General features: G+C 37.2%; 1 protein-coding gene across 2 annotated transcripts in view; it reads right to left on the minus strand.

The window, feature by feature from the left end:
• The window catches only part of LOC142351496 (uncharacterized), a 95821-nt gene that overhangs the window by 44071 nt on the left and 29696 nt on the right, over positions 1-22054 (minus strand). The window contains exons 5-7 of one of the 2 annotated variants that reach the window (XM_075403543.1): positions 21186-21345; positions 17403-17470; positions 16038-16251 (exon numbers count right to left, since the gene is read on the minus strand). In XM_075403543.1, coding sequence (XP_075259658.1) covers positions 16229-16251; positions 17403-17470; positions 21186-21345 — 251 coding nt within the window. In that variant the 3' untranslated portion in view covers positions 16038-16228. Of the gene's footprint in view, positions 1-16037; positions 16252-17402; positions 17471-21185; positions 21346-22054 lie in introns of those variants that run through there. The other variant, XM_075403542.1, reaches the window with a different exon arrangement.

Genomic DNA, 22054 nt, shown 5'->3' on the forward strand with positions numbered 1-22054 from the left:
ATTACTTGTGTAACAGCTTCAGGCAACAGGAGGAAAGTAATTTGATTTCGAGCATATGTTTTGAAATTTATACAAGAATGAAAATATATATTTCAGAGAAATTCAAATTGAATGTGACGACCCACAACTTGCGTTATGAGTCTAAACATTCGAAACCATTACTTGTGTAATAGCTTCAGGCAACTAGAAGAAAGTTATTAGACTTAATGCAAGTAGTTTAAAATTTATACTTCAAGATTTAACATATATCCCAAAGAGATTCAAACCGGAATGTGACGACCCATAACTTGCGTTATGAGCCTAAACACTAGAAACCATTACTTGTGTAATAGCTTCAGGCAACAGGAGGAAAGTAATTTGATTTCAAGCATATGTTTTGAAATTTATACCACATGAATAAAAATATATATCTCAAAGGAATTCAAACGGGCATGTGACAACCCATAACTTGTGTTATGAGCCTAAACACTAGAAACCATTACTTGTGTAACAGCTTCGGGCAACAGGAGGAAAGTAATTTGATTTTAAGCATATGATTTTAAATTTATACAAGAATGAAAATATATATTTCAAAGAAATTCAAGTTGAATGTGACGACCCACAACTTGCGTTATGAGTCTAAACATTCGAAACCATTACTTGTGTAAAAGCTTCAGGCAACTAGAAGAAAGTTAATAGATTTAATGCAAGTAGTTTAAAATTTATACTTCAAGATTTAACATATATCCCAAAGAGATTCAAACCGGAATGTGACGACCCATAACTTGCGTTATGAGCCTAAACACTAGAAACCATTACTTGTGTAATAGCTTCAGGCAACAGGAGGAAAGTAATTTGATTTTAAGCATATGATTTGAAATTTATACAAGAATGAAAATATATATTTCAAAGAAATTCAAATTGAATGTGACGACCCACAACTTGCGTTATGAGTCTAAACATTCGAAACCATTACTTGTGTAATAGCTTCAGGCAACTAGAAGAAAGTTATTAGATTTTGGGCAAATAGTTTAAAATTTATACTTCAAGATCTAACATATATCCCAAAGAGATTCAAACCGGAATGTGACGACCCATAACTCGCGTTATGAGCCTAAACACTAGAAACCATTACTTGTGTAATAGCTTCAGGCAACAGGAGGAAAGTAATTTGATTTCAAGCATATGTTTTGAAATCTATAACACCAGAATAAAAATATATATCTCAAAGGAATTAGAACCGGAATGTGACAATCCATAACTTGCGTTATGAGCCTAAACACTAGAAACCATTACATGTGTAATAGCTTCAGGCAACAGGAGGAAAGTAATTTGATTTCAGGCATATGTTTTGAAATCTATAACACAAGAATGAAAGTATATATCTCAAAGGAATTCAAACCGGAATGTGACAACCCATAACTTGCGTTATGAGCCTAAACACTAGAAACCATTACTTTTGCAATAGCTTCAGGCCACAGGAGGAAATTAGTTTGATTTACGCATATGTTTTGAAATTTATACCACAAGAATGAAAATACATATCTCAAAGAAAGTGAAATTGAATGTGACGACCCACAACTTGCGTTATGAGTCTAAACATTCGAAACCATTACTTGTGTAATACCTTCAGGCAACTAGAAGAAAGTTATTAGATTTAATGCAAGTAGTTTAAAATTTATACTTCAAGATTTAACATATATCCCAAAGAGATTCAAACCGGAATGTGACGACCCAAAACTTGCGTTATGAGCCTAAACACTAGAAACCATTACTTGTGTAATAGCTTCAGGCAACAGGAGGAAAGTAATTAGATTTTAAGCATATGATTTGAAATTTATACAAGAATGAAAATATATATTTCAAAGAAATTCAAATTGAATGTGACGACCCACAACTTGCGTTATGAGTCTAAACATTCGAAACCATTACTTGTGTAATAGCTTCAGGCAACTAGAAGAAAGTTATTAGATTTTGGGCAAAAAGTTTAAAATTTATACTTCAAGATCTAACATATATCCCAAAGAGATTCAAAGCGGAATGTGACGACCCATAACTTGCGTTATGAGCCTAAACACTAGAAACCATTACTTGTGTAATAGCTTCAGGCAGCAGGAGGAAAGTAATTTGATTTCAAGCATATGTTTTGAAATTTATACCACAAGAATAAAAATATATTTCTCAAAGGAATTCAAACCGGCATGTGACAACCCATAACTTGCGTTATGAGCCTAAACACTAGAAACCATTACTTGTGTAATAGCTTCAGGCAACAGGAGGAAAGTAATTTGATTTCAAGCATATGTTTGAAATCTATACCACAAGAATGAAAGTATATATCTCAAAGGAATTCAAACCGGAATGTGACAACCCATAACTTGCGTTATGAGCCTAAACACTAGAAACCATTACTTGTGCAATGGCTTCAGGCCACAGGAGGAAATTAGTTTGATTTTAAGCATATGTTTTGAAATTTATACCACAAGAATGAAAATACATATCTCAAAGAAATTCAAATTGAATGTGACGACCCACAACTTGCGTTATGAGTCTAAACATTCGAAACCATTACTTGTGTAATAGCTTCAGGCAACTAGAATAAAGTTATTAGATTTTGTGCAAAAAGTTTAAAATTTATACTTCAAGATTTAACATATATCCCAAAGAGATTCAAACCGGAATGTGACGACCCATAACTTGCGTTATGAGCCTAAACATTAGAATCCATTACTTGTGTAATAGCTTCAGGCAACAGGAGGAAAGTAATTTGATTTCGAGCATATGTTTTGAAATTTATACCACAAGAATGAAAATATAGATCTCAAAGAAATTCCAATCGAATGTGACGACCCACAACTTGCGTTATGAATCTAAACATACGAAACCATTACTTGTGTAATAGCTTCAAGCAACAAAAAACAAGCCAATTAAAGTTTTGGGCAACTTTTTTTAAATTTTGTAACTCGTTAATTATAACTCAAGATTTTTGAAAAACTTTTGAGGACAGAATCTAACATTTACAATTTAATTAACATTCCGAAAACAGACTAAGAATGATCAAATGCATTGCAAAGTATCATCGCAAAACACTCTCCAGCTATTGAAACACAGAACACTTTGGATAAAGAGTCTACATTAATCAGATCTTCACGCTCAGTTTTTCTGATTAAATAAAAGAAACCTGTCACAGGGCCCACTTCTTGCACAACATCAAATTCAGCAACACTGGCAAAAATCGTTCTATCAGAAGCCGCATTTGGAAGTATTATAAAATAAAGAATTTGTCCAAAATACTCGACGTTTTTCCTTTTATAACGAACAAAGCTGTTGCATTTGCCAGAAAAAGGTGCACGAGAATAAGCAGGGGAGTCGAAATAAATTTTATTTACCAATAGACAATTCAGAAATGTTGCCTCTGGATATAGAAGACGACCCATTTTTTCAATTTTTCCGTTTCCAGCATGAACGCTGAAAAGTCTGATTTATTAAAATTTTCTTGGCCAAGCAGTTGTCTGACCAATCCGCCGAAAACACTCTCCGCAGACTTATTATGAAGATCAAGCAAACGCTGTCTTTGTAAGAAACGTCGACAAACAACTTCGCATTCGTGATGCGATCCTGTGAATACTTCGCCTAAAATCCTATTTGCAGATTCAAAACTCATCGCCGAGAAAGAAAAAAGCGGCCCAAATCTGCAAACTTGCGTAGGTAGATGGCGAAGGGAGTGGACATTGATGGTTTCTACTCGTTCATTTCCATCAAAAATATCAACCACGCTAGAGCAAAACTTATTCAATAGACGTTCAGCAACTACAACATCTTCTTCTTTACTGGATTCAAGCAACAACCGAACGCCAAACACAAAACTTAATAAATAGTCATACAAAAATTTGGGAATTCGTTTCCAAAAAACTACGGGACTCAGATAAAAAACCAGTTGAAAAATTCATTGGCTTTAAATTGGTTTATTTCATCAAGCGATCGGATTTTGCGAGAATAGGTAATGAGTTCTCATGGGCAAGTTAGAGAAGGAACCAAATCGTTAATTTCTTTTCGGTAAGTTGGGGCCATCTTTTTCAGCAAATGCTTTAACAATTCTGGAAACACTCCCAGCAAAATGCAATGCATATAATCTATGGGCGCTGTTAGCGGAAGACCAGACACGATATCGCTAAAAGCGCTCTGGCCTTTTACACCAAAACAGGATGCAGATGAGGTTGCTGACCTGAGCTCTGCAGCTTCTACGTACCGGCTATGCAAAGTTGTCTCTCGAATTGATCCCGACTGATTATAGGGATAATACGCATGTGCTATTCCTATAGTTATTCCTTCAGCGGTACAAAAATGGCATCCAAAGTACCCATTGAACTGCACCATGTTTAAAACATGGGGTTTGGCAACCAAATCGGTCACCAGAAGTCTAACATTGAAAGATGTTGTTATCTTCGGAAAATCCGGGGAAGAAATTTCGATTGGGGAAAAAAGTTCAGCTCTTAATCGAGGAACGATCTCATTCCATTTTGGAGCACCAGAACCAACACAGAGACAGGACAAAACAATGTTTTTGCGAGACATGCGCAAAATTTGTGGCATATCAGAGCATTGAAGCCAAACAGGCCACAACTCTTTTTTGTACGTGGACTTCTTAATATTAACAGCGTCTGTTGACATCAGAAGATTCAGTTCTAGTGTGCTCTTTTGAATGCAAGCGATAGGTGCTATACTCGGATTTAGGTCTTGTTTCACGTTTTCTCTCCTGAACTGCGAATAATAAAAAATTTGTCGTAAATTTCGTTGAACAATTTTTTTTAACTGGTTGCGAAAGTTGAGGATAATTACGTTGCCGTTCAAACTATTCAGACTTGCCCTTGTCTGATTCGATAGATCACGCTTCATTTGTCGCACCAGCGAATGGCCAGAAGGCAAACAATTATCCGTTGGAAGAAGCGCTTGCGTAGCACAGTACAAAGCTATCGAGGCTTCGTCCGATAGAGAGAAACGGGAACTGAACAAGTCCAGGAGAGCAGTAGCCTGCTGCACGGTAACAGTACTGATAGGAAAGAGCGGAGTTCCTCCTGCAGACTCAGTTGCGTCTATCGGTTGGGGACTTTCGGGTTATTCTTGTATTGTTGATAACGAACAGTCAAAGGATCGATAACAAAGAGGAGAAGAAGCTCTGGGAAATTTATTGACAATCGATCAAATTTCAGAGACCACTTCTAGATCAGCTGACAGACTTTCATCCGGGCTATCATCCACATGCGGCTCCAAGTTACCAGATGATTCAAGAACCTCTAGAGGAGAGCTTCTGTGAGTCATTACATATCGACTTTGAGAAACTGCAGCAGACGAGTCACCCGAAAGATCACTAGGAGGCACCTCGGTTATTCGGTTGTACATTTCCACTAGCTCCCTCTGACTCAACCTTTTTTTCTTAGGTTTGACAGGAGCTATAGATGGCAATTTATTCTTTTCGGCCACAGACTCCTGTACAAAATCTCTGACAAATTCACTAAGAAAAACTGCTAAAACCATCAACACCTTCTCTTCTAATTCTTCACAAGTCTGACATTTGCAGGAATTTTGTTCGAAGAAATCGGGCCCATATTTGACTAAAATCTCAGAATTACTTGATATTCGTTTCTTTGTTCTCAATTGCACAACACCCGAGACGCTAGAGTAGTCGTACTCGCAATTAGGGTTACAGTCTGAATTGACAAATCGAACTGGCCCCACCAGCAAGAGAGTTTCTCCAGTTCTTTCCGAGCACATGACGGACCAATCAGTAACTCCATTCGGAATTGGTCTCACAAAACCCACAGGACCCTTAATTACCGCTGATGGTTTCAAATCCTCCGATCCAACGTATAGCAGACGATAGCCGTTGTGTTTATCAAGATCAATTTTAAAATTTGGCACTAAGTTTGCATAGGAGGAGCAAAGCGTTTCGTACGTTTCGCGCCACAATTTTGTCGTCGCAACAAGGTGATCGAGTCGCCTTTCTGACAGAGGTCGCACTATACATTCAGCGCTCCGATAGCAGTTTTCAACTTTACGCTTGACGGCATAGAGATCACATTGGCTGAGCATGGCCCAGTCAACTTGTTTCGATAGCATTGAACGGAAACTACGTATCTTTTTTCAACAAAAGAAAAATGACTAAGCAGCGTATAGGATGAAAACTAAGCATGAGAAAGAACATATTTCTTCAATTACTACTGATACTGAGCTGTGTGGCGGGCTAACGTTGTCGAGATCGAGCTACCGGGTTCGGGAGGGCTGCACAGGAGGTACGTTTTTGAAAAAAAAAAAGTAAAACTTCACTAAAAAGAACCTAAGAGCCGTACTTTTAGAAACAAAATTTCTCCTTTTTCCAATATTAGTCTGCATGGTTTCATGATTTGACACCCCTCCCCGCTGTTCAAAATTTAATCATCAATAACTATTTGGAAACAGTCAACAGAAACGGTTCAGTGAAATTCTGCATAGAAAGGACCGACAGAAATAAAACTATTGCTACAAACTTCGAGAGATTAAAAACACCAAGCAAACACATCACTAATAGGGAACAAATGCTGATAGCTGTTGAAATAGTTAAAATTGAGCGTAGCAACGAGGAAAGGAACAAACAAAATTATTATTTTTTAACTTTTGAACAACAAAATCTGTTTAGAAGATAAGCATAAATATACAGTCCAAAATTGATATTCAAGAATTGCAATCTGTTGATTCTCAGAAAAATCTTGATAAATTAGTCCTCAACTATAGGAACGCATTAACTAGATAAACCAGCACATGGAAAATAGGAGTGCTTGAGAGAAAGAAGACATGTGAAGAGCTTAAGAAGGAAAGAAAGAATTGAGTTCAGAAAGCAAGCAGTCCTTCGATATTTTCTTGTAGAGGTTGTTCATTTCCCTCAACAGGTGTCTCAACATTGCCAAAACTTCTACGTTCGTTTAACTTTAGCTCATTGGCCCGGTTGTTGTAGCTGACTTTTGCGTGCTCCTACATAGCCAGCCAATTTTCGCTGTACTTGAGTCTGAAGAGTTCTATAACAGAAAACAAGAATGGTCCATTCACAGCATACTTTTGCGCCAGAAAACGTGGAGATAGCAAAATACAAATTAACACTGAGACCAGAGAACCGTCAAATCTTTGCAACTCAAAACTCAAAACGTCTCCAGAAAATTCTAACGCATCTTTACCCTTCATTTGATTTTTTCGAACTGGACTGTAGTCCCTTCGTGCAGGTGCTCCACTTCTTGGATTAGCCTTAGGCGACAGAATTAAGTTCTTTTGTTCATCAAGCGTCCACGACTTGTTCGCTGCCTGCCGCATTATTGGGGCCGCTGACTTGCCGGTGATGGTCGCTAGATCGAACTCTTTGTTCGGTCCTTTGGACACAAGCAGTGAGGGTTGTGATCCCTCTTCAAATTGCCTTGGCTGTGGCAGCAGGAGACCAAAACGGGCAGTCTGCTGATTCTGAAGAAAACAATCGGACATCGTTTTTATGAACCACCGACCAGGAAAACCACTTTTCAAGAAAACCGAATATTTAAAAGAAACAATTCAAAAATATTTCCAAGTGCAAAATCTCTACAAACTGACCATTATCTTAAGCTGATTTGCATGGTTCTGCAGCTCATTGTAATTTCTATTAGCAAGTGAGCTGATTGATGCTTTCAGGTCCTTCACCGCATTGTTCAAGTCAGCGACGGTGTCCCGCAATTCCGACTGGACCGTGACACTATAATTCACTGCTTCAAGCAGCTTTCTGTAAAGTTCATTTCCCTCTAGACCCTCTGTTGACACGTTGGTCTTACGGGACTTGCGGGAAATCCCTGGTGTTGATGTCTTAAGGGAACTGTAGCAGGGTTGGCTGTTGGTCTAAAGAAGGGCTTTCCTTAATAGCAGCATAAATTAGAAAACAAAAATCTGAGGGCGAACACTTTTACCTGTCGAACAATAGAGACTGGCTCTACCTCCTCCTCTTCATCTATCATCAGATCATTGTCACCCAAAACTCTTTGGAGATCTTCATTGCCGAGATCAGGCATTGAGGTGTGAACAGCATTACTCAAATCAGGGTTCAAAATTGTTGTGTTGTTTGCGTCGCTCGACAAACACTGCCTGAAGTTCAGTCTTTTAGAAACCAAGGAGTGCGCAGAGGAAGGGCCCGGTATCAATTGGTTGCGTGGGTCCAGTGCTGTAAGGTTAGGGTCAGTACTGAGCTGGAACGAAAGCTCATCACTTGCCTGACTATCGTTTCTTTGGGATATTAGATATTTTTGCTCCTCGTCATCACAAAATCCCTTGTGGCCGACAGCGTTGACGAGAGCTGACCATATATAGGAGCTTGTTTGGGGATTCTTTTTGACGTCTCGGACATCAATTGTGTCTCCAGCCTTTAAAAAACGGAAACCTTCTATATATATAATATATATTGACAAATTACAGAAAACAAATCAAGGCATTATTTTCAAAAAAGTTCATATATGAAGTAACCTGCCTCGATTTTTACCCGCTGCTCGTTGTTCAGCCCCAATGCATTACTGAAGTTGCAATTTACAACTAAGGTTGACTTGCTCTCGAACTTTAAGAACCAGAAGCGATTTTTCATGAAGGCTAGGTTCCGGTCATCAACGGCTTTTGCAACTTCTTTATCTTTCTGGCTCAACCCTCTTGTGTCACGCAGATGAGGCCCTGATCCCTAGAAAACAGCTGGTAGATAGAATCCACAATCGTTTCAGCTTCGACACTTCGGTAAAAAATGATAAAAAACTTTCAAAATTTGTCCTAATCATAATTTTTCGAGTAACGCTGTCAGAAAACCTAAAAATTTTCCTCAAGTTATAGTATCAATCGCAGCGAGACCTCACTAATTAGAGCGGTCTCAAAAACATCGCAAACCGTATATGTAGCTGCCTATTTCGACAACTCAATCACAAAGGAGTGAGGAAGGTATAATGGTAAAAACCCGACAAAAAAAATACAGTTGCCGTATGGTCCATTGTTAATAATTCAGATTACCGGAAAATAGTCGCGATAGACACTTGTGGCCTTCCATTAAACAACTAAAACATGAGATAGACAGATTGACCACCAGTCCTTCAATAGACCACTACAATTTTGAGTCAGAGTCGGAGTGTCATTTATACGAGACACTTACGCTCCATAAGGAAAATGCCCTGAAAAAACTTGAAGCATGATGGGCTCATATGGCACGGAAAACTCATCACAGAAGTAATTCACAAGGATCAGCAAATGCATTTTGTCAAAGTCGGGGGTGGTTTACAACGGAATAAGAATAGATCCGAAAAGTCACATGCATGTACCACCTGGATTGAGCACCATGTATGTACCTGATACTCGATCGCTAAGAACTTTTCGAAACCGGGCTCAAATTAGACGTGACTAGAAACGTTAGTTAGCAGACAGGATAAGCTAACCCATGTTAAAAAAGCAGCTTCCTACGTGCTCTCAAAAAAAAGTTATTTGAGAACGAGCGTCAGGCCTACCTCATTTTTCGGGGGTACGGTACTTGAAATGCAGAATTCTGACCAAAGTAAAAATCGCATCGGGACGGGATATAGCTCATTCAATTGCCCGTAAAATAAGCTTTAAAACTGTATATATGACATTGTATTTGGACCAGTATTTCGCGAATTAAAGACCAGGGAGCTATGAGTCCCCCGACATTAGGACCGATAATAATAATAATAATAATAATAATAATAATAATAATAATAATAATAATAATAATAATAATAATAATAATAATAATAATAATAATAATAATAATAATAATAATAATAATAATAATAATAATAATAATAATAATAATAATAATAATAATAATAATAATAATAATAATAATAATAATAATAATAATAATAATAATAATAATAATAATAATAATAATAATAATAATAATAATAATAATAATAATAATATAGATTTTAGAGTAAACCCAGGGGTTCTTTAGACCCATATCAATTCAATCAGTCACAGTTTGAGTAGTTTTCTGTACAGAACAAGTACCAATAGGATATCCACATCTGATATGCCAAGTGCAAGAAGTCAGTTCGTTGTAGTATTCCAGAAAATATTCCCAGTAGATGTCTGATAGTCGGGTTTTCAGAGTTTCTGTGTCGTGAAATAAGTCAATACTGGTACTAAGCAGGTTTTGCAAGGGTTGATGCCCTATACCAAAAGTCCGCCTTTTGGCGAGTCTTGAGATTTTCATTTGCCTTAATTTTGAGAGTTTTAGTAGACGACCTGGGGTACAAATATGAGGTACAAAATATAAAAAGGACCGTGTACACCATCCGGCAACGATGGATGTGGATCGGAACATAAGGGACAATGAGTAGCACTTAGCCGGATGCTGCACTTGAAGCTGTCCCCTGCAGACAGTGTAAAGACGGCCCAGTCACAAAAATAAATGCGATCTAGTACTCATCGAAAGAATCCAAAAAAATGCGACGAAATGGATAATAGGTTCTTCTCTCACATATAAGGAGCGTTTAATCAAACTGAAAATTCTACCTCTGTCTTTTTACTTTGAACTTCACAGCTTATTACTACTATGTGATCTCATAAACAATAAATACAACATTGCCATAGAGAAGTTTATACATTTCAACAACAATAATCGGACGAGACAAGGCGCGAAATGTGAAATCAAACTTACGAAAAAACGATTATTCAAAAGCGACGAAAATTTCTGGTCGAGAACAGCCTATCTCTATAATATTGTCAACAAACAGACAGACCTTACCGACAACAAAAATATAAAATATCGGATCAGCGACATTTATTGGAAATTCTTTTTTAGAAGTTTTAACGAAATTGACATGTGCACTTGGCGAATTTGCTGCCTGTGCAAAAACTGTAACCCCATTTCGAAAATATCTCATTTATAACGATCAACAAGGGTGCTTCAACCCGTGCATTGAAGAAGCCTGAACTACTACTACTACTACTACTACTACTACTACTACTACCACTACTATAGGTCCCGAACGGGCATTAGGACCTATGAGGTACCTCATGCTCGTCCGCTGATAACTTTTTGAAATCGAAATCAAATTTGACCGGAGTAGTAACGCTAGTTAGCACACATAATAAGCTAACTTATATTAAAAAATGAGCCTCCTAGGTGCACCCAAAAAAAAGTTATTAGAGTACGAGCACCAGGTACACCTCACTTTTCGGGGGTACGGTACTTGAAATCCAGGATTCTGACCAAAGTACAAATCGGATCGGGACGGGACATAGCTCATTCAATTGCCCGTGAAATAAGCTTTAAAACTATATATATGACATTGTATTTGGACCAGTATTTCGCGAATTAAAGACCAGGGAGCTATGGGTCCCCCGACATTAGGACCCATGAGGTACCTCATGCTCGTTCGCTAATAACTTCTTGAAATCGAAATCAATATTGACCGGAGTAGTAACGCTAGTTAGCACACATTATAAGCTAACTCATATTAAAAAATGAGCCTCCTAGGTGCACTCAAAAAAAGTTATTAGAGTACGAGCACCAGGTACACCTCACTTTTCGGGGGTACGGTACTTGAAATCCAGGAATCTGACCAAAGTACGAATCGGATCGGGACGGGACATAGCTCATTCAATTGCCCGTGAAATAAGTTTTAAAACTATATATATAACATTGTATTTGGACCAGTATTTTGCGAATTAAAGACCAGGGAGCTATGGGTCCCCCGACATTAGGACCCATGAGGTACCTCATGCTCGTTCGCTAATAACTTCTTGAAATCGAAATCAATATTGACCGGAGTAGTAATGCTAGTTAGCACACATTATAAGCTAACTCATATTAAAAAACGAGCCTCCTAGGTGCACTCAAAAAAAAGTTATTAGAGTACGAGCACCAGGTACACCTCACTTTTCGGGGGTACGGTACTTGAAATCCAGGATACTGACCAAAGTACGAATCGGATCGGGACGGGACATAGCTCATTCAATTGCCCGTGAAATAAGTTTTAAAACTATATATATGACATCTAATTTAGACCAATATTTCGCGAATTAAAGACCAGGGAGCTATGACCCCCCCGACCACAATTTTATAACTCATTTCGCTTATAACCCATATTATAACCTATATTATAACAGGGTTATAAACAGTGATTTAAACAGTGATATAAAGAGTTATAGTTGGCTAATTATAACTAGTTTTACTAGCACTAACAGAGGGCAACATTGGCTCTTGAGTAAGTTTATATTGTGGGACATCTCTCGGCGCTTGTTCGGGCAGATTTGTAGGACTTTGCGCCATAATAGGGTCCACTGGGTGCCGCACCACGGGACCTCGGGCTATCATGGGAACCCTCAGAGTAGCACCCCTTTTGACAATTTTGCCTCGGTTAAAGTTCGACATTTGGCTGATCTGAAAAGTACATAAATTTGGTGATTTCGGCTATTTTAGGGGCTGAAACGGCTGAAAAATGGCTCAAAACGGCCCAAAACACCTGAAAAACCCTCAATGGACCCTCCCGGGGGGCTAATAATCACCCAATAATCAATTTGGTATGCCCCCGGCATCATTTTCTAGCACCCCGGGAAAGTGGCCAAAAAGTAATGCCAAAATCGTGGCACGTTGCGAAATTTTTTTGAATTCGAAAATTTCACTCGAATTTTTTTGAAAAGTTGGGTTTGACTTGGGAATCAACTTGCAAGTGTTACCCAAGTCTTGGCCAAGACTTGTCAGACTTGTAAGACTTTTTTTAAGACTTGCCCAGTACTGGAAAACGAAATAAGACTTGGATTTAGACTTGCCTATTACTGATATAGACTTGGAGTTCGGTACGGAAATACACATCAAATTTATCGTCAGAAGACAAAATATTTATTCTGCTTACAAGACAACATTCTGGTTACAGTATTTATTCTGGTTACAAACAACAAAACGAAGATGAATAAATAGAACAATTCAAAAAATCACTGATACTTGTTCACTACATTTCGTATCAGAGTAACACACATCAAATTTAAATTTATCATCGGAAGACAAAAAATAAGATGGCTAATTCCTCAGTAGAACTCCAATGGGAACTCTACAAAGAACATCCTTACGGGCAAAACTTAGAATTTAACTACAAGCTTAGGAAAACAAATAGTGCGCCTCTTTCATTAGATTCACTCTTTCCTCTTTAGACAACAAAGAAGCCCATCATTAATTAGAACAAATGATAACAAAATGAAGAATCCTAACCGACTAACGTCGGGAAAATTGCTCTCAAACGACTCTAAGGGGGCTCTAATAAATTGCAGCTTGCTGCAGTCGGGGTAATGTAGCCTGACTGGGGCTAAGAAGTACACTGGATTAATATATAACACTATTAAGATTTAAAGTGGAAAAAATGGCACCAGTTTTGGCGCGCTTATCATTTGAGTTTTAGTACTAAATCACCGACAATTGAGTTCAGCTGCTCGAAATTGCGAATGAGAGAGAAATTTAGATCACGCAAAACGCAGAAATTCACTAGAAAAAAACCGTCAAGCAAAAATTTTGCAGAAAAATACACACACCTTTACAATAACTGCTTCTCTTTTAAAGCAATTAAACAGACAACACAAACAACAAACACGGGCGAAATTCCAAAAATTGACAACAATTTTGTGCCAACAAGTAGTTCCAAAATCATAAAAGCCATTAGCCGACTAATAGACAATTGAAACCCAGCAAGCTCATTTAGAAGATATGAGTTTCATTTTATTGGCACTCAAGAGAAAAGGCAGCGAACACCAAATTCAATTACACGCATTTAAAAATACTACTCTCAAACACCGAAAGAGTTGCTCTAACACCACACGCTGTTTCTAATCCCTTGACTAATATAGTGTGATCACATCAAGAGTAAAAAGAGAGCCTAGGAAAGCACTCTGTAGTAACAGAACAATATTATCTAGAAAAAGGACAAGATTTTAAGTTTTCGGTAACAAGTAGTCCCATAATGGTTCAAATTGTTGGATATCAACCTAACACAATACATAGATTCAATTATGCCTCATTAGGCAAGAGCAAATGCGATCACAATCCTTGACAGTACTAAGAGACAGGGCTACAAGAGGCCCGAACCCGAGTGCCAAAGACTTTCAGTACTGAATCAGTATTCTCCAATAGTAAGTTGACAATTCAGTACGGAATCAGAGTGACCGAAGGGTATTTTGTTAGCCAAGTATGTGCAGTATAAACCCAGAAAGCAAATTTTTTTTCTGAAATTAGGATGTACATTACGTTTTGAGTTCTTCATAATGTTCATAGAGTTTCTCGAGAAAAAAACGAAATTTTCGAATTCAACATTTCGTTGAGCATGAAAATGCTGTTTTGCCGCATTCTGCAGCATTCTGCGGCGAACGGAAGATCTGCGGCAAATAGAATGGTAAATGGAAGATCTGTGGTCAATGGAATGGTGAATGGATCGGGATCGCGCTGTCGAGGCGGGGGGAGGGCGGGGGTGCAGTTTTAGCAGTTTTTAAAAAATTTACAAATCAGGTAAACGGTACCTGCAACCTTTAGCAAAGTAGCCGTTGGCGCGCTTGAACACAGGTGCCGTGGAAAAAGTTGCCATCCCCTCGAACCGTGAACAGAGGTGACATTGACAGGTACGACTTCATAATTAACGTACAGGTAATCCTCAAATGTTAGAGAGAAGGTACGGAAGCTTTATTTAGCGAAGGGGGGAGTAAGGTGGGGGGAGTAAGGTGGGGCAGTATGGTGGGGGGGGGGGGGTTGGTGCAGGTTGGTGCAGGTACAGGAGGTGATGGAGCGAAACAAATATATAATTTCTGATCAATTTGAATTAAAATGTGAATGTGAATGAGAATTAGAATAGTAGTAGTAGTATTAGTAATAGGGATTTGGCCCTTCGGTGTCGTCGGGCGAGGGTGTCGTCGGGCGCGAGTGTCGTCGTGCGCGGGTGTTGTCGGGCGCGGGTGTCGTCAGTCTCAGATTATGGTTATGATTATATATATATATATATATATATATATATATATATATATATATATATATATATATATATATATATATATATATATATATATATTATATATATATATATATATATAATTTCTGATCAATTTGAATTAGAATGGGAATGTGAATGAGAATTAGAAGGTGATCATCGTGAATTAGAACAAACCAAGATCAGTCTCAGACAGAAAGCAGACATTTCTGATCGATTTAACTCAGATTCAACTTCTTGGACTTGCCCTTTTCAATGACTCCAGGGACTTCTACTGCTTTGAAGTTAAAATTTTAAAATTTGTGTGCGCGACGTCATTTCTGTTTTTAGGTCATTTATAACTAAAAGTATAACTGAAACTATAAGTGCAGCAAAAAAATTGCAGCTAAATTGAAGTCTAGGAGCACTTTACATGATAAATTTGTTTTCGTGAATTTGTTTGTTGTATAAGAAAACCACACTGCTTCATTTTCCACTTGATATCATCATTGCTAATTTTAACATTTTGTATGCACTGGTCTGAACTTGAGAACCTTTTTCACTGTTGATGAATTGCTCTCGAACAAAATCTGTAGCAATTAAATTGGTCCTGCGTTCATTTTTCTGTGATTATTTGCTGGACCGATTTTCAGTCTTGTCCTATTCGAGTTTTCGTCCTGACGGGGTATAGAGTTAATTAAGGACTGTTAAGTTAATTAAGTTAATTTCGGACTCAGTGATCTCGGTAATCAGTCTTTGCTTCGTGCTTGGACGTTTGGAGTTTGAGAGCAGTTCGCTAGACTGTAGTCGGCTATCTTTTAACCTGCACCGCAGTTTGTTCTATAACAAAATTTTGCTTGCTATTAGAATGAAGTGTGAATTTTGCAATTTAATGTTGCTTCAAATTACTTATTTTCAACCTAATCTTTAGTTTTATTTTTAACCTCTTTGTCAAATTCCACTTGCGCGTTTGATTTTGCTTTTAGTGAATTTCATGTTTTTTCACTGATGCTAGCAAATTTTGGGTTCTGTGGAAGATTTGTTTTCAACCTGTGTATTGTTCGGCATCTGTGAACCTTCCGATGTCTGCAACGTTCACAATTCGAGATGATAGCAGCTCTTCCTGGCGGACTTGTGTTGACAACTGCCGTCGGCGAATCCAGTTCAGGAAGCAGGTATCGAGTACCATCATGCAGTGAATATAATTTTCTCGACAAAATGGGAATGGAGAATGAGGAATGCAGAATGAGGAGTGCAGAATGAACAAACTAATAGAGAAAGCTAAAACAAACTGGAAAACATGTTATTTAAATGTTATTGGAACATTTTTTTTATAATACTTCCAAAGTATGTTGATAACAAATTAGTTAATAGCAATTTGATTTTTACATGGCCGATAGCGTTTTTTTTACCAAAAACCATTAGAAATGAGTTGAGCAAAGATGTTTCCCAAAGCTGATTCCCATGATTCCCAAAGCTGATTCCCATGATGTGCAGACTACAACCAGCACATCCTTATACATAGTTTTTACAGAAAAAAGGGTCATTAAGTTCAGAGAGAATTCAGAATTTTATCATGAATTTTACCATGAGATGTCTAATAAGTGCCACGATCAGAACTCTTGACAGAGTAAAAATCAAAATGGAATTACTATGATTCAGTGCTGAAAGTGTATGTGACTCAGATCCGGGGGAGCAACACTCAGAAAGTCCATAAATTTTTTGGATAACTCTTGGATTAGTATCGAAGTCATAATAAGTATTGACAATTACAAAAACTATTAGTTAACAATTAAACAGACTCGGTTAAACCTCACTACTGACTGACAGGACCGGCTATTATTAAGACCTGGTGACAAATCTCTAAAAAATCAGGCACAAGAAAAATTGGTAAAAATTAACGCTTCACTGATATTTTATGGTAGCATTATGTGTTCAAGTCATAAAAATTGTCAAGAGCAGCCAAATGAAGGCTCGAGGTAAATGAAATTATCCATACTTAGAACAAATTTATTGCATTGTAATAACATTGGATAGAAAAAATAATAAAAACTGAAGTTAATTTGACGAAAAAAATCCACGCTCACGACCAGCTTTTAAATCAGTTCTAAACACGCCCTAAACATCTGGTGCTTTTTTGCCATGTTTATTAATCCGACATGCCTAAAACCACTACTCCAATTTGACTTCTCCTTCACGTCAAAAAACTTTAAAAATTGTGAACAGATCTTTAAAGAGAGCGCTCAAATTCAATTCGCATTCCTTAAATTGTAAAAAAAAAACAATACGATGAGATCAATTATAGCCCCTCCGTTTGGCGGCAATTAAAGTGGTTAGGTATGGTTAAGGCGGATATTGGATGATTTCTTGTTGCTTTTGACTGTTTGACATTAGTTTCTGTTGCTGACACCTACTATGGTGTACTGTCTATTATTTACTCACTATATTCCTGCTTCAAGTCACCATCAAAATCAATGCTGATCTCTTTCTTCTGAAACAGCTGTTGAACACTGAAACACGACATACAGTTGTTTTAATTGTTCTTGTTTTGCACAACCCGGGGTGAGGTGATTCGACAGTTATTGTCAGCGGGGGGGGGGTTACCCTCCCAACACGCAACTTCGTATCATAATTTCAATTCATAGTTCCAGTGTCAAAACATGAACGCGTTTTAAGGATTATTTCGTGTTTGCTCGAGTCAATTCAAGCTATGTTGAGTCTGTTCGGTTTATTGAGTTTTCCACGTAATAAATCGTCAGCATTTTCGATTTCAAACGTAAGAACTCTTCGGTATGTTCGACCTCTTAGATTCGGTTTGTAAGGATTTTAAAATATCAATTACAGCTATTATTTTCCAGCCGGGGTAAGGAAACATAGACTTTTAAAAGCACAACTGCTTTCATCTTTGCTAGTAAAATCTTTTTGACATTTTTTGACCTCTTAATTTCTAAAGTTAAAAATTCTCTTTCAAAACATAAAAGTTGTCTGGCAGCAGCACTCATGTAGGCATAAATGTAACAAGCATCGAGGTAAATCCGTTAAAAAAATCTGATCAGTTTACAACAAATCAATTTAATTAAAATACTTAACAGCCAGTTTCGGGAAAAAACGCACGGAAAAAAACGGCCCAAAATTAGATAGGAAGAAAACCCCATGGAAAGAGACCCCCAAGGAAAAACCCCAGGTAAAAAACCTCTACTTAACTGTCTAGATGTAAATTCAATCAAATTAAATTAAATGAATTATATACTAACACAATTACACAGATAAAAAGCAAAAGCTTGACATAGCTTCTCCAAATGAAATGTTTGAAGCAATTTCTCGCAAATTCGTGTGCAGCACAAACAATTCGTTTTATTCTGCCACGATTCTCACTTTCTTTAACTACCTGCTTCGCCCCTTTTTTTGTTGTGCCACGGTAAACTCTTGCACTGTCCCTTTTTGACTGCCCATAGAAGGCACAAATGTGAAATATTAAAAATGTGGTTTAGACGGTACTATTTTGAGTGATTTTTTTAGTCAAGGGTAGGTTTCTAGGGCCCCCATTTCTTTTACCCCCCATATTTTGAGTATGAACGTCATCTTCTATAGAGGCCTGAGAATGAAATCTTTTGAAAGAAAACCGACTGAATCATATCCCATTGGTGACACTGAAATAAAAAATTTATAAATTTAAAGCGCGAATACGTAATGCAGAATATGAAAAATCACGTTAATATTTTTAGGCGTGCGTGTATGTTTTTGTTTTGATGGTTTTAATTTCAATCTCATTGTCTTTCTTTAAATGATAACATGGGCGTTTTGTCCTTGGGGTTTATTTCAGTGGGTTTTTTTCCGTGAGGGTTTATTTCCTAGACCCCTAAACAGCTCGTCATTAAAATTCTTTAACAGGATTACAATCTAGTAAATGGAACCCGTTTTTACTTTTTTCCACATTTTTGCTTTTATCCAAATTTTTACTTTTTCAAAAAGTTACAAGATATCCTCTTTTTCGGATTCCATTTGTTCCAGGAAAACAGAATAATTGACAATTCTGCGCTAGAAAATTTATTGCTTTTAAAAAGTCGAGAGATTATCTGACAATTAATAGTAACTAACTATAAGAGTTATAAAATTTGATTTCATTAAAAATTTTAGCCTAATAAAAAAACATACCCGAGAGATTGCCGGAATATAGCCGCCGTTGATTCCAATAGGCATGATTGGGATTGAAAGAATAGACGATATTGAAAAAGAAAAGATTTTTGTACAAAAATATTTTTTTTAAGTCCGATTTATTTTGATGGCATTTCGTAGTTGAACATACTTCTGTCTCTCAGTGAGAGGCTACAGGGTCTAGTATCAATACCATTAAGCACTATAGATAGTAACTAAAAGTAATGAGAACAGAGTTCAAGTACCGGGCATCTAAAAATGGGGTTTATGAGTTTATCCCGTTTCTATTTCTGACTTCAATTTTTTATACTGACACTGTTCATTTTGAATTGCTTTGCTGAGCAACTGATGTTCAAATTCACTTTAAGCAGAATGAGAGAAGAGAGAAACTAGCCTAGAGAAGTCAAAAAGATATCACGCAAAATGTTGAAAAAGCGGCAAAATGAAGTAAAGCGAAACTTTTTATTCGACGAAGTAAAAAACATAGCAGGACAAGTCCTGACGTACAATTCAAAGAATTTTCATTGACTAAACAGCGAAACTAGACCTAGAATGGACTATGAGTGAATTGAGAAAACCATTTTAAAATATCAGATCAGAAAATAAGAAAAAAAAACAAAAAATCAATGTCAAAATGCCGCATGTGAACAAAAAAACCACTAGCGAGAAATGAAAATTTAATTCAAACAAAAAACTAGGCCTCTAATGAGCTGTGAATGGATTGGGAAAACCATTTAGAAAAAAATCCGATCCAAAAAATCGAAAAACAGTAAAAATCAGAGTGAAATTGCCGCATGTGAACAAAAAACCACTACCGAGAAACCGAATTTTTGTTCAAACACTATTTTCGCACTCTACTTTAAAATTAGAGCGAAAAAAAATTCACGCCGCAAAACCACTCGCTTTTTCGCTCCATTTCCTGTTTCGGCGTGACCAAAATCACTACTCCAATTTGACTTCAAAAATCATGAAAATGTGTGAACAGATCTTAAAAAAAAAGACAGCGCCCCAATACAATTCAAATTCTTTGAATTGTAAAAATAGGAGCGCTATAATAGCCGGCTGAGAAGATGAGGGCGGCTATTAACAAACTCAAGAAATTTGGCAAAATAAAGAGAAAATGTAGAACTCTGAGGCTCAAAAACGACTTCGTCCATGAATTTAGGCCAACCATTAACTTTTACACACTATCTTTCAAAAATCTATTAAAATCAGGTAATGGCTTCTAATGCAACTTCATGTTCCTCGGGCTTTATCTGTTTATCTTTTTTCGAAAGCAAAAACTCATCGAAAAACTGTGCAATAAAATATTCGAAAATAAAGGCAGAACTGTAATACGAAAAAAAATCTTCGATTGTAAAGAAAGACGGCGCCCGAAAAAAAGTTGTAAAAATTAATGCCGTGATAATAGCCGGCTGATAAAATAACGGCGTCTACCGGCGATCCTGACAGAAGTGACAAATTTGGACAAAAAATATCTGGTTTGGGGTCAGTTGGGTGAAAATGTCAATCATTCTGGAGTTTTTGGAAATCGAATTCTACGTTTAGTTAGGTTTCTAGCAGTACCGGTCTTAGCTTTCTAAAATGTGGGAAATTATTGCTGAATTTTACTGAATTAAGACAACTCTATTTATACTTCACTATTTTCTTTGAAAATGTTGAAACAATAACTCTTTTACGCTTAAAGCGTTTTTCACTTCATCTTGAAGCCCGAACTTGAATGTTGCGGCCACTTTTTAAGTTGGTACGAGTAGTTGGTTATTTAATTGGTAAGTTATGCAACTGTTGCTTTCGCAACGAGAGTTGATTAAATGCAATTTTGCAACGGTAGACATTTCAATTCTGTGTTTTCAGTCTGCGAAGTAATTTTAGTATTTTTCGCACGTTCTACAATTTTTGTCTGCTGTTGTCAAATTAAAGACTTAACGCTTTAATATTAATTTAAATATATTTAAATATATTTAAATAAATTTAAATATATTTGAATTTAATATTAATTTAAATTTTAACTTAATAAACTATGTAAAGAGGTAAGAAACTGTTCACATTGTACAATCAGAGTCTTCTAACTTGGCACAGAATATGAGGGCACAGAGGGATATTCCGATGGAGAACATGAGTACAATAGTTATGGTCTGAAGTCTGTCTGTTGCCTCTGGGCTTCTTCTCACTCTCAGTGGCTTCACTGCGAAGAAAAACATCAGTGCAGATGAAGCAGCTCCCGTTAATCCTAAACAATGAGAACATTCTGGAACATTTTAACGCTGAAGAGGTACAAGTAAATGAGAATTTCGGGTCTCGTGGAATTCGATTACCTTGAGCATATTGGACATATAACCCAAATCCTTACAAGTTTTCTTTACCGCATTCACCGAAATTCTTACATTTTCAGTGATTTTTTGGCGGACACCAGCTGGACACCTTGGTTCTGATCACGACCATCAGACTATAGATGAGTCTCTGATCATAACGCTGTTGTATTGTTTCCCCATTGACAGTGCCAGAAAAAAATCTCTAGAAACAGTTTCTGATCAGACGCCAATGCGCTTGAAATCTTTTATCAGAATAGTGTACGCTTGAATCCACCTCTAATCAGACACGTTACAAACCATTGTCTATAATAAAAAGTCCAGTGCGCTCGATGACTTTCGTAGATCATGTAATTCGAGAGCTCGAACTTGATCTGATCAGAGGTCTAGTCGGTCTGGACATCTCGACCAGGGAGCGCCGCGGATCTTAGTTAAGCGCACGGTAAAATTTGACCCTGCTGATTTAGTTACACCTATGCAGCGCCATGCTTGGAGAGGATGTGGTTCGTTTCGTTGCAGATCTCTGCCCGGGTATTTTTTTACCCGAGCTTTTCTCACGGGTTTTCCACGAAGCACTGTTTTATTAGAATTATGCGAATTCTCTTATGCGATTTTCGTTAGCATTTTTAT

The sequence above is a fragment of the Convolutriloba macropyga genome, chromosome 13 (assembly GCF_964194025.1).
Source record: "Convolutriloba macropyga chromosome 13, txConMacr16.3, whole genome shotgun sequence".
Lineage (NCBI taxonomy): Eukaryota > Metazoa > Xenacoelomorpha > Acoela > Convolutidae > Convolutriloba > Convolutriloba macropyga.